The following is a 15,101-nucleotide window of genomic DNA, read 5'->3' on the forward strand; positions in this document are numbered from 1 at the left end:
TTTAATCAGCCTCCAAAATACTCAAAATGTGAATATAATTTTAAGTTTATGTTGTCATCGTTCAACATGAGTCTTGAACTCCTAAACTTTAGTATTCGTATAAACCTATATAAGTAACTTAATATCTGGCAACCTTGATTCTCATCCTCCCATCTCTTTATCATAACTAGATCGAACTATACTCAAACACAAAATAAAAAACATTTACGTATACGACCCAAAACGTCAGGCTTTCGTCAACAGAGGCTAACAAAATAATCTTTCGCTAAATTGAAGTCATTTGTATACATAAACCGATAATTGCCACAATAACTTTCTATGATATCACCCTATCGACCACAATAACACAAACCAAACGAAAGTCAATTTAATCTGAGCAAGTCCAGACTGGAATTGTAACATCAACTTGGATGAAATTCCATCCATTATGTCAGTGTATAGACGGCCAAGTATGGGACAGTATGCACGTTTTATCTTTGGCAAGGTATCGTCAAGGGATATTTCTTACTTAAACTGTTAATCCGTTATCTCTGGAATCACAAGGTACTCGAGTATTTGTCCCTCCTAATTTTTACCCGTTCAATTCATCTGTATGCACGGGTAGAAACGCCGAGTGTCGAATTAAGACACTTATGCTTGAAGTTTTGAATTACTTCAAGAGTTCTTTCATGAGCAAAATGAAAAAATAAATAAAAATGAAATGAGGACTCAGATACTCAGTGCTCGCCTGCGCGGTAGGCAGTTTCTATATATAGATAGTCTGGGTTGATATTCGACTTAGGACCAAGTTAGTACAATCAGTGAAATTCAAATGTTAAAAACGGTCCGTGATTGGTCGAGCGTGGCATGACGTCAAAAGTTTACCGGGGGAAACATTATCCAACGTTCTCCGTGGTTCACAGAAGCTATGTGTTATCTGCGTCCTGACTCATGTTCGCATTTTCAGAAATTAAAACAAAAATATTGCAAAAAAATAAGAGAAAATTAATTTGTGCAAAACGGAAAAATATTTGGCGGTAACCAACGGGTGTGATATTTGAGATTGCGATTTGAGAATGTCAAATTTTTTGAATATCGCCATTTTGTGCAAAGAAAATGTGCATTCCGTTCACGTAAAGAAAAACAATGCGTACACTGTACTAAAAGACATCGGATATAAAATGGTTTGCAACCTTACATTCGAAAAGCTGGTGAATTTACTTCTTACCTTTTATAATTTTGTACTTGAACTTATCTAGATTTCAATTTTGACTACGTTTCTTTAGATATTCACATACCGATATATATAAGACATTAATGGTATATTTATGCTAGTTTTATGTTTTGTGCATATATGATGCTAACCATTTAAAGGCTAGTTGAAGATTATATTGATATTTGTATATTTCTATCATTTATCCGAGTTGTAGTGGAAGATTTAACACTGACAAGAATACAAAGGAACTGTTATGTCTAGTTTCCACCATACAAATTATATTTTGCCATAAACCCGTCAACTTCCAGACAAACTTTAGTCTCATAGACAAGTGCTTGTCCATCAGGATAAAGCTTGCACCTTTAGTTAGTACGATTATATAAGATAACTCTTTCTTGTAATCGCTATTTTTGTAGTATGAAACAACTAAGATAGACTTCACTTTGAAACCCGCTTTAACAGTACTGCTTGACAACTTGAAACAAAACTAATATCCAATATACTGCCACATAAATGCTATACCCTCAATGACTTATGAAGTCTTTGTCTTTAACTAGAACCCGCATTTTGTACCTTACATTCAGCACATACTTGACTCCGCTTATAGCAATAGCAGGTCTAAATTGCTTTTTCCGTTGGTTATCGAATAAATCTGACTTAATTACACCTTATACGGTGCGGTTTAACGAGCGCAAAATGGTGTTCAAGGTACTTAGCCTTAGAATAAAGTACACTTAATATAACACTAACAAAGACCGATACTACACTCATCTGGTTAATTAATTGATCGACGAAAAAACGAGGCCGCGGTCACTCTTGGTCGTTGTACAACGATCCCACTTGACATACCGTTTCCGCAATTTCGGGTACTCTTAGTAGCCAATCACAAGAAATATCAAAAAGCTTTATAGAAATTAACCAATGTTATGATTGGCTCAATAAACTATCAATATTAAAGATAACATCATAAAAAAGTTTTATGAGCATTTTGTTATTTTTCAATGTAGAATCTATGAATAATTTAAAATTTAATTTAAAAAAGATAAATTGGCAAACTATTCACATGTTTCAAACTAGGCTTATTCAGTAATGAAATGTAGCCCAATATCTCCAAAAGAACAACAAAATTTGGCAAAATTTCATCGTGTTATTCTTTGAACTAAAATTTGCTATTTATGATGGTAGATCCGTTTGAAGGTTGTATAAACTGAGAGCATTATTAGATATTTTTATAATTACAGCATAGAAAATTTCACACATTTTATACATTCTGCACTTACATTTATAATTTAGATTTCTAACACGCGGCAAACACCTTCGCCGGTCGCTTCTTTACAATTTTAAAACCGCTAACATGAATTTTAATTAGTGTAGTTGCAAACTAACTAACTAGAAAAGTTACTTCAATTTAAGCAGTGATTATAGGAAATAATGCAAACCTATAAAATAGTTTGTAAATTTAGCTAAAATCAGGAATTTTACAAATGACAGAAGCATCGAGTGATCATACATAAATGTCCAAAAATGAAACTAAACTAAGATGTTTTGAGCTTTCTGTTATCCCAGAATATCTAATATAATATTAAATGTAATATTATCAATATTTAACTAAATTCTGACTAATCTGTTTAAATTGTATTGCAAAATACACTGTTTGTTTTTTATGGCTCACATAACTTTATAATTCCATGTTACGGGTAAAAAGCCTTTATTGCGGAATATACAACCTCAACCCCTAACTCTGAAATAAAATACTTCTGATCTGGTCTGCTTCTAACCGATCGAAAAACAAGACGAACGTTTCACGTTTCAGCAAAAATATCTCAAGTACTTACACCAAATCCGGCATTAGTATGACTTGAGACGATAAAATTTTATCCCCAAAATTACATCAAGATATCAGTAAAGACAAAATAAATCGATAATACATTATGGGCAATTGCGCACGAGTCGATTGTTTAAAACTTAATCGGCCTAATGTTTCGGCGATTATTGTATTTCGACAACGTAAATCGAGCGATTTTATCCCTGATTACAAGGCTAATAGCCAAATTGAATATGATTTGACCGCATTTTGACTCTGAAGTCTTTGCACTAATAAAAATAATCGTATATTCACGATAAGTCATAACAATTGAAAAAAATAAATTTAATTTACTGAAATTTTATTGTTACTCGTCTAGTTATAAAAATCATTTTATTTAAGGTTATTTTCAGTAATTATACAAAATTGGCCCTAATTCCGAGTGAAATGATAATTATAACAAAAAAAATCGCTCGTGATAGCGCGTAACGTCAATCGTATTACGTATATCTTACTTTGCATAAAGGTCATGAACTATTTAAAAGGCGTCAATGTTGACCAACGTGAGAGTGGAATAACTACAAAGAAACAAAATTGGTGACACAAAATTTGTCGATTATCAAGTAAATTAGGAAGTATATTTATATTGAAACGTGATCGTGATCGATTTCTGATGAACTGTTTTTGGATATTTAATTAATTTTTCAAATGAAAACGTAAACATTGAAATAAACGTAATGAAATCATTTTGAATTTTTTTTTATATCGTTAAATCCATGAGTGACGCATTTATCAATCTTTGTGGGTTTATCAAAGACGTACTAGATTAAAAATATACAGTAGGATGAACCCAGCGAGTCTGGGACACCACACTTCACCTACCAGACCAGGGGTTCCCAAACGGAGATATATGCACCCCAGGGGTAAATTTCGACTTTTCAGGGGGTACTAGATCGAGTATACAAAATAATCTCTTCATAACTTCTAATCTGCTTCAAAGCATTATATCCCCTGATGTTAGTAATTCGAAGACCAGAGTTTAGCAACTCTTTAGAAAGTCAAATTTTCACCCCAATAGAAACTCCGCAGTCCACAAGACTTACTTTGTCCAATCACAGCATGTAAGGAAATTTTGGTTGTACGCTAGCGATCTATCAATTATCCGAAGGGCACCTATTAACATTGAGTTTTGCTCGATGCTGCGTCATCAAATTCGTTTGAACGCATTAAATACTGGATTCGAATTTATCGCTAGTTTCAATGTTTAGCATAAACGATTCTATTAATTGGTAAGAATGGCCAGGTTGATGATTGACCACGGACTCAGTGCATGGTTCTATAATCATGATAATAAATTAATACCTCGCTAATATGATTAGTCTGGCGTCAAGTTATCATTTGAACAAACATTTGATAAAGACAAAAAAATATATGTAAGCATCATCTGACCAAAAATAAGTGATTCATTATCGCCCAACTTAAATATAAAGTTTAAACGCTCTGATCACTATAAATTTCAACTTCCAAAACCTGTATAGGCAAAATGATTTCTGGCATCAGCAATTTCGGCAATAACATTCCAACATGCCCGTCCACATTAAGTGCGACGAAGCCACTTCGCACTGCAGTTAATTAGATAAATGCTTCCGCTGGTACTTGAAGCAATGCTGAATTCTCTGTCCTTACTTCAAGTCTTCCCAGTTTTTGACCGGCCTGACGAATATTTTGTGATCGAATGAAATGCTCTATACAGAATATTCACTAATGTTAGAGCAGTGGTTCTCAAACGCTGAGACTCGCCCCACAAAGATGGCGTAGACAATTTTTCGAGGGGCGTGAAGCAAATTAAAACATTTGTTTTAAGATTTGATCTTACCCGCCTAATTTTGGATATTTAGATTTCAAAACTTTTCATTTGTTTCATTATTTACGTTCCATCCACGTATTTTAGACGTATATTTGAATAAAACATACCTTCGCCTTACTATCTGTTATTTGTATAGGTTATTGTTAACGAGTTATTTTTGAGGTGGGCGCGAGACTTGACAAATTCTAAAAGGGGCGCGGTTTAAAAAGTTTGAGAACCACTGTGCTAGAGAATATATTGCCCTATTAGCTTCATTACCGCTCCCTTTACTGGTACAAAACCACTTATTATAACTGCACACATTGTCCATCATGAACATTTTTGTTCAGCCAAGTTTAAATACTTTGCCGGCTACAATCATCCAATTCTCAATGAGACAATAATCCAGCGTGAAATCAGCTTAATACCAATGATGTAGATCCGAGAAAGATAACGCATAATCAGCGGCATGATAGCTTATCATCGACATTCATCTTGTTTTTTTGCGTCATATTTCAATCAAAAATGTAAAAAAGCTGAGTGCTTTGTTTGAGCATAAATACGTGAAAAAAGTTGTTGAATCCGTCTCACATAAACTCTGGGGTAAGAAATATATACTTGGCAAACATAAAATGATCGAATATAGATATTAACAATTTAATGAACGTTTCCCGAATTGGCCAAAATTCGACAACAAAATCATAAAATAAGAATCCACTTGAATAAAACCGTAATTTAAAAATTCCTTCTAAAATATCATGTTGAATATGATGATGCCGGTATCTGAACAAACATACAATTGTTTTCCACACATTTTTGACTTGAAACGCTTCAAGTTAATCTGCATTTACTGGCGCGTACATACTGCACCGTTAGTTTTGGAATTTTAGAGGTAGTCGCCCGTAACTTTGCTCAAAGATGAGTCTTTTTTATTTTTAATTGAGTGCGAGTGAAATTTTTTTTAACAAAAAATATTTATTGGACCAATAAATTCTGATTTTCGACAATTACTTTTTCTGCTAAAAATCTTATAATAACTTCATGATTCACAAGAACAAAATGCAAGATAATAATCACCCAGCGGAAATATTTTATTACTGATAATGATCAAATATATCACGGTTTGTTGTCAGGTATGTACTTGAAAAATGAGTCTTTGATATTAGAGCTAATTTGTTATTAACTGTCCGAAAAGGATGTTGTGTGGTAGCAGGCACGGCAAAGTGATTGACATATTGTCCGATTATATTGATTTTACAGTTTGAAAATTTTTACAGTTTTGAATCCCTAATTCTCAAGGTAGGTAGGTATGTATAAAGGTTTGGTTGTTGAGCGAAAAGATTCTACTTTGTACAATAATTTTAGTCTCGTGCTAGACTGTGTTTTGTTCTGTGGGAAATTCCAAAATTTTCTAGAAATTACAGAACTGTTATAGTCAATCAACTTTGCAGAATTGTAGTCAGAACGAAACCCACAAAGCGTGTTAAAACCTCGACAACTCGAAACTGTCACATGAACTACAAAGTAGGCAATTAATTATCAGGTGTTAACAACTTCAAATTCATGTCGAATATAAAACAGATAAATGTCTGTGTGACGTCATCAGCTTCGTAGAAATTGTAACAATGAGTAATTATATATAAAATTGAGAAAGTATATCACAGGAAACAGGAAATTAGTTAAAAAAATATATAGAGAGTATTATTAGCCAAACGTCACATATGCGCAATAGCTTATCCGTGTGTATTTGCCCACCAACTGTAAGAATAGGTTAAATGCATCTGTGATGTATACTACATTGTTACGTTTATTTATTTTTTAATCTGTTATGCTTTTGCTGTATATAAATGTTGAAAAAACAACGAAGAAAAATGCTTTTAACTAACAACCCTTCTCATTATTATATTATCATAAAATTTCTATTGAATGCTTTTGCTCGTGTGACAAATAAATTCTAACCCTATGGTTTAGATAGCTTTACATGACACATTTCTTCGATCTTGTCGTAATAATTTTCGCCAAAAAAAAACACATATGAAGCACATTGCGCGTCCAATAGGTTAGAAGACACTATGGACAATTCTAATAACATTCAACTCACTGCATCATATTTTTCACTATCCAATGCTTCATGGCTATGATTGTACTTCCTTCCAAATTTGAACTCTGAACTCGGTGACGTAGACTGATAGGCATGCTTCCGGATAGCTTTCGATAATCCAAATATCTGTCGCCTTCCGTCAGCATCAAACTGTGACATACTGTGACTCGTATCCGGTGAATAAATCTAGAATAAAAATTATAAAATCATGTTCGTGGGTATTTATATAATTTAATAATTTTTTACAATATGCATGTAATGAAAATGGGACATTCCCGAAGTATGTGAACCAAGATGGCGGACACCGGAACGTAGTATGTGTATCAGGTTAGGATTAGGTCATAATTTTATTCCAATTTTCCTTATTGTAGTTGATTACGAGTCCAGGTACTAACCAAGTGGCTCCCGTAGTATTTGTACCTAAAATTATGGCCTAATCCTAACCTGGTACATATACTATGTTCCGATGTCCGCCATCTTGGTTCACATACTTCGGGAGTACCGAAAATTGAATATATTTTAGAAGAAATAACAGAGTATATATATTGTATTTACGAATGCAAGTGTGAACCATCACCTGCAGTGATTTACCTACACCATATATACAAGGTGAACACCTCTTTAAAGTTTCGATCGCCCCTTTAATTATGAGTTGTGACACCATACTTCAATTCCTGACTCGAATGTAATTGTATTACAATATTCATAAAGTGTCGTATATACCAGTGCAAAAGGTCAGTCTACTACATAACACATTTTTATAAGTTTCACATAGTTTAATCGCTTATAGAAAAATATTCACCACCACCTAAATTTGGAATCACCCCGTCTTAAAATGAAAAGCTGGAGAGCATGATAATAACATGTGAGGGTTTAAAGTGAGAGTTTACAAGCCAACAGTGTTGTATTGGTCAAATTTGCGTTATGCTTCAATGCCTAATTTTCTGAAAAAAAATTGCAAGTGGCCGAAAGTATCCATTATGTTGACGAAAGTTTACTCCATGAAATGAAATTACCCGTAATCCTAGAATAACTCCACGTAAATAAGTATAACATTGCGACATCTAGAGGAAACTGTTAAGCGCCTGACTATTCAACAATCAACGCAACGTTATAGCGCCACCATGCGCTAAATTCAAACAAACTAAAACTTAGTTTTTACAATACAAGGTGGTTATCGCTGAGCCGCGAGTATATTGGGATCACTCTTGTTTAACGACCGATAATGAACCATTCACGAATTACCAAATCAAAATCGATAACAAAATCGTTTCCTTTTTACCAAAAAGTTTAAATGCCAGCATACCATAGGTGCGTATCAAATAAAAACATTAATACGTTTGAAATACGATCGACTGAAATCAAGTGTGCAAGTTACGTCAAAACATTGAAATTTAAAAAATTTGTTAAATCATATCAAACTCGCAATAATTTCACAAATCGAAAAGGTATAATAATAGCTGAATACTTTCTTGACATCGTATAATACCATACATAAATCTGATTCGTACTTTATAACATTTCGGATGAGTTCCATCAAAACATTGACTGACATTCAATCCATTAACTGTACTTAACATTGTGTGAGTACATGATCAAATTATTTTAAGTTCTAGCAACATTTGGTATATTTTACATACCTTATTTGCGAAATACACTGTTAGCTTTTTTATTTAGATTATTGTGAAATCAACTAAAAAAAAATTATATCTTGATTTTATTAAACCAAATGGAACATTTCAAATTTCCATCAGTTAGGTTTACTAGAGACAAGCTACCATGCTTTGTGCTTTTGAGCTAATGGAGTTTATGGAATAAAAAGTTAATTTGGGACTATTTGAGGTAATCAAAATTCTATCCATAAAATTTGATCAAATGTAGGCTATGCTTTGCAGTTATTGTAAAACTTACGTCAGCATATATTCAAAAATTTCGCGCATACTTAATTCGTGTAAAGTTATTTATTCATCTGATTTGTATTGGTAGCCGCAAATAACCTACGCGAAGATAATTTTCGTAAATAGATCAATGTATTTATTTTTAAATTACAAATTGCTTCCACATCGACCCACGCGACGCCAATTTAAATTTGTAAGTTGTACAAATAAATCCAGTTTCGTTATTCTACCATGACGATGTTCTCAAAAATCACTTAAATATTATGATAATTCAGAACAATTTTTTTACAAATTTAGTTAAAATAGCCACAACGTATACTATTAAGAAATTTGACCTCGTTAAATAGTATATTAGGTGTACGCTATTTGGCAAATTATTATCATGGTATTAGCGTCAATTTAGAACTTGTCGCTAGATTTTCTGTATTACCAGTGAAAATTTAAAACATCTGATTTGCTAGCGAAAAATCTAAAATAATTTAAATTATCAGTAAAAGATGATCCATAAAATTTATTATGACTATATTTATATAGTGGTATGGAGGATGTTTTATTCGATAACCCATTCGCTTGTTGAAACTATATTTTTCTATTCTCAGTGTTTGCTATCAAACGCATTAATCTGACCAGCCAAATCCATTTTAATTGAAAGGAAAAGTTCACGGCCTCAAAGTTAGTTTACATACTGTGGTGCTTCCAAAGCGTCTTAAAAGAGGCGTCGTTTAAATTTCTTTATTTACACAGTTGCCACCACGCGACTCCCGCGGCAACTTGAAATCAAGTAGAATCATTTCGTGGTGTCAATTAATTGAGTATCATTATAATAAGCGTGGCCCTTAGATATATTAAATTTCAAAAGTATAATGCAGTTATGGTCCATGCGGAATCGAACAAAAATAAAAACGAACTTTTGAAAGTAAATAATCGCTACTGAAATTGGATTAATTGTTTCACTATGACAGAGGTAAACATTTTACTAAAGGATACACACTTCGCATAAGGCTGAGTTATATGAAATTGGGTATTTGTTACAGGAAGGATTCCTGAAAATGGGTCAAACATACTTTGCGTGTGAATGAAATTGAATATACTGTACTAAAACTATGACCAAATTTCACAGTTTTTTGCGTTAAATAAATCATTCATAACGGGAGTTGAATACATTTGTTTATTTGTATGTTTCTTCGCATAAATTACGTTTCTAAGAACTTCGGAATACAATTCATTACTGCTACTACGTGATATGCGTCATTTACGTTCCGATAAAACTATCCCTACGAACGTTACAAAACAAAACATGACGATCTATATTTAATGACTGGAAACCAAACATTTTTCGTAAAGTTGAATATATGCGATATAAGTTAGATTTTATTCAGCAGTGGAAAAATGACAAACATAAGGCTTCCATTTTCTACTCCAAAAATTATACAAAAACAAATAAAAACACCCAAAAACATAATATATATTAGTCATTTTTGAACTTTCTAAATAGTAGATTTTTACAATAAATAAATATGCTCGTAGTATGACGCGAAGCTGTACAAACTAAAACCTTCATAAAGTTTTGTTTCTGAGCTCAAACAATCTGACAATTCAAAAGATAAACAGCGAAACATACACCAAGAAATAGTTGAAAGTAGCTTAAATAATTATTATACAGTTAGAAAACTCCATACCGTTTGTTTTGCTGCAGCTGCGTGTGTAGGTATCGTAGCCACCATGCTAGTTCCAGTGCAGTTTTTTACCGAAAATATGGTATTTTCGCCACTGTTGTTCGCAGGTCTAAATTCCACGGTTTACCGTAAGCTATAATTTTACTAAACTGCCAGCTTTCAAAATCGACTAATACTCGTTATTGACTGCAAAATGATGATATGTTAGTGACTTGAGCAAACACCTATAAACAAATGACTCGAAAGTAGCAGCATTAAGTTATTTTTGACCCGGTTGCTATAGAGATAACCCCACCCGCTCGTTAAATGTCGCCAGTCGGAGGCGTAAACAATAAACAAATTCACAAAGCAAACTCAGGAAATTGAAGCTGCGACTGTCACAACTAAACCGATGATTAAATGCAATTAATTATACAATTAATTCCGTCAAGTGATTGTTGGGACGACACGTTCTGCGAAATTGGATTTCTATTGATATTGACTGGAATAATGAAAAAAACGTAAATAGACCACGTGCATGTTTTGAATATTCACAAATAAACTTTGGAAACATTCGTTTCCTCAAAATTCATAAATATATGTGCTATCGCCCTATAAGTACTTATCGCGCAAGTACAGATAAAATATCATTAATGCAATGCTTGGATAGTGTTCTATTATCTATGAAATCATATTGGACTCTTGCCATTCTCATCAGTAAATCTGCCTTCTGTAACTTATTGTAAATATTGATACTTAAAAGCGATGACGCAATATTATCAAATAAAAAAATTAATCGCCTTTCATTTTTACCGCAAAACTTTTGTCTGTATTTTAATACCGGACGTGAAAAAATAATCCAGTGGTGTTCTAGATTTTTAGCTGATATAATTTATGCATAAAAATTTCAAGATATTTACTTGCACGACTATAACTGTCATAAAAATATTATATAACCTACATAACACGCCTATTTGAACTGTTTTATTCACTTAACTGGTTTCCTCGACAAACTAAATCGTATACGCCATCCTCGAATCTTAATCTAAATCAGAAAGATCCGTCTCGAGTATAAAGGAACGATTAAATTCAAGCACTAAACGGCGCGTATTTTCAATTTCGATTACACCCTTCAAGTTATGTTTATTTTTGAATTACGCCCTTCGACCCCACACAAGGTCTTTTAAATACCGTGACAAATCGAACAGATTCTGATCAACATTTGGCTGCTTTAGAAAAGTCTGTGTTTACATACCAACTGCCCCATACATGATGGTATATTCAAAATGATCGTATTTTTAGAGTGCCATGTTTGGTTTGCACTTAACTGAGATAAATATCATTTGAATGTTGGAAATCGACCGTGCCTCAACGCGCCAACGAGTATCAAAGTAAATACATAAGGATTAATACACGCTTAGACTAACAACTTGAAGCTATTTCCCGGGTTTTGAAACTGCTGGTATTTAACTACTATTAAATTCGTATAACATCAAATACGACTATTTACTGAAGACCACATGTAGACAAATGTCGATAGCACTTCGACGCCAAATTCTGGCAAACTTGAACTCTCCATGATATCTTTAACCTATCCCAAAATTGGTTAATAAAGTTATTGTTTGAACAATCGAGACATCAAAATTATCGTCTATCTTAATACGGATGTGACGTACAATATTTGAAAGGGGAATTCAAATAACTATAATGTCAAAACTCGAATATATAGACAAAAGTAGTGAATCATATTCTGAAATGTCAAGTGGAATTGTTTCATATCTAGCCTTTCGCTAATAAACTGCAAGTATTCGTAAAATACTGATGGTCGCATTAGTATATTACCAGCTGGCTTTACAATAGTAATTAGGGTTTAACTAGCGGGTGTATTGTGGCTTATGACACTAAATTAGCGCTTGATTACTTGCAATAAATTATCGTAAATATTTCCAATGTGCTAATGCATACATGGCAGTCTACTTCAACCTAAGATCAAGTGTTCGGAAGTTACCAGAATCGCTAAAGCTTTTTAACCCATATCAGTAGTTCTAAAATTGATCCTCTCACATTTAGCCCTCATTTTAAAATTTCATTGCTTTAGTAAATTACACAATATTTGAAACGTTACACCATCACTGATGGCATCACAGCAAATCGACCTCGGAACTAATAAAATGATTGTAACTTACAGAAATACGAAATTCGTTAAACATGGTCAAATAGTACAAACTATATCTAGTCACAAAAGAGTCAAATTCAGATTGAGCACAAAATTACAGACTGACCTCAGACCCTGCTGCAACACTTCATAGCGAATGTATAGTCTAGCATCGCCGTTTTACAAATGCAATTGCATGTTGTTTAGTCCTACCACCACCTATTATCTTGTTTTTCGTTCCGCACATCATTTGCAACGAAAGGATGGTTTTAACATAGAAGAGATAAATTACAAGACGGCGGTACTACTGTAATAAAACCGACTATTCAGTACCGACGTATTAAATGTCTTCTTTCAGGTGTTTCAAAGTGATACAATAGTTAACAACACATTTTAGCGACGCAAATAGGGTAAGAGCATGCTCCCACATTTTTTGTTATATAGAATATTTGAAATTCAAATTCTGCACTACTATTCTAATAATGACGACCTAAAATAGAGTTTTTAAAAAATTATTAAATGACAAATATTTCAATAAAACTGTTTACTTCAATACCGTTCTTATATTTTAATATGAATCTGAACTTTCTATTTGTCATCAAACATATTATTTGTTCTACTTGCCTTTCTCTAGTCTTATAGTCAGCCTTAAGATAATAACTGAATATATTCATAACGCAATATCGTTATAGACTATTCATCTGTTAAAAAAAAACTTAAGCTTGAATCCACTGAGTAACATATTCTGTATAGAATCGGGCTTAAAATTGAAATTCCGATTCCCGCCAGCATCATTTCCTCGTAGGAAATTTTAGTGTCGTTCGTTGAGATCATTACAACAATTTTCTCTCCCAGCGGATGTTTTATTACCGTCCTTTGTACTAAGAGATTGAAAAAATATCAGCAAAGTAGGTCAACATGGCAATATATTTGTGCGCTTATGGACAAACATATCAGTGAGGGTTCAACCAACAGTCACGAACGAAATTAAACTTATGTAGCATCTCATCGAAATTCTATCTGTGAGGTAATATTGGAATTTTCATATTGAAACGATGGAAGATTGACCTTGAAGCGTTTACTTCTGGACAGCGAAAGAGAATACCAGAGAAGTGCAGATTTCTTCCACCACTCTCATGACAGTATTAAATAGTATTTATTGGTTCGGCGTTGTAGCACATCGTGCTAAGCGTGCTTCCGAAAGCAAATAACTGGCTAACTAATCCCATACCCGACGTGGAGAGAGGTCGTGATTCACTATATGATTAAGCAGTCTTTTTTCTCCCCGGGATAAATATGTAAATCTTAGCCTACTCTTGTATGTTGTCGGTCACACAAATGTCATGTATTTCGTCAGTACTACTTATAATACAAGATAAAATTATTCTAGAATAAAATTGAATGTCAGTTCTTCACTCGTTGCCATGTGGTCGATTAGTTAAAACAGATGCAATGCAGATGTGAAAATGCACCAAGTTGTGCGAAATGGTATATTTACGACCAACCAATGATCACTAATTAATGCGTAACGAATTTTCAATTGAATAATTATTCATTAGACGATCGATAATCTTTCTCGAGAATAAATGAGAAAACCAGAATGTTTCGAAAGCAAATTGCTAAATTTCCGCGGAAATGTCTAAATATAGACTATTGTTACAATAAAATAACTCGGCCGATCGATGGCATGTTTTTGAAATTATGTTTTTTTTTATACTTCATAATTCTTTTCTAACGAACAAATCATTTCCACAGCACGAATCAGAAATCACACGAAGAAGATTGTATGTTTCGATACATAGTTCAATATTCATAATATTTGAAAAAAAAAATTTAAAGTTCCATTCCTTTACATGAAGAATTCTTTCGCTTCTTTTAGTCAAAAAGTAAACCTTATTTGATAATTGCTAACTACTTCCGTATTATAAGTGCCAGGTTAGAGTTAGGCCGTCGATTTATTCCGATTTTTCTTAAGATTTCCAGCTGAACTGAGAATATTTCAGTTCTATAACAAGTGCGTGGGCTGTCTGTGTCAGCCAAGTGAATATACCCCCATAGCACTCAGTCCCTTTACACAACTCGATGTAAAGTAGGCGAACAACGATTTAACTTTGAACAATACATTGCTAATCTTCAGCTCATTACAATTTTTCATCTAATAACTGTGAAAGCACGCAAGGCAGAAGTCATAAATCTTCGACTCTCATTTATATTTATACTGCACATTTGTTTTTACCAAAAAATTATGAACGTAATGAAAAAGCCTAATTTAAAAACAGATGGCTCAAATCCAATTTTACAGGAATTATGTCAAAATTTATATTCGTGAAGCTGCGGGTAATTCGGAACTAAAAGGATTTAACTTTTATATAGGATTCTTTAATATTGTTATTTTGATGCCTTAATGGGATTAAATTACATCAAGGAACAAAGTTCGACTTCTGTTA

General features: G+C 33.2%; 1 protein-coding gene across 2 annotated transcripts in view; it reads right to left on the reverse strand.

Moving 5' to 3' along the window:
• LOC120335613 (uncharacterized) overlaps positions 1–15,101 on the reverse strand; it is a 30,653-nt gene that overhangs the window by 14,892 nt on the left and 660 nt on the right. The window contains exons 1-2 of one of the 2 annotated variants that reach the window (XM_039403143.2): positions 10,524–10,760; positions 6,947–7,132 (exon numbers count right to left, since the gene is read on the reverse strand). In XM_039403143.2, coding sequence (XP_039259077.2) covers positions 6,947–7,132; positions 10,524–10,568 — 231 coding nt within the window. In that variant the 5' untranslated portion in view covers positions 10,569–10,760. Of the gene's footprint in view, positions 1–6,946; positions 7,133–10,523; positions 10,761–15,101 lie in introns of those variants that run through there. The other variant, XM_039403142.2, reaches the window with a different exon arrangement.

Source organism: Styela clava, chromosome 2 (assembly GCF_964204865.1).
Source record: "Styela clava chromosome 2, kaStyClav1.hap1.2, whole genome shotgun sequence".
NCBI classification, from domain to species: domain Eukaryota; kingdom Metazoa; phylum Chordata; class Ascidiacea; order Stolidobranchia; family Styelidae; genus Styela; species Styela clava.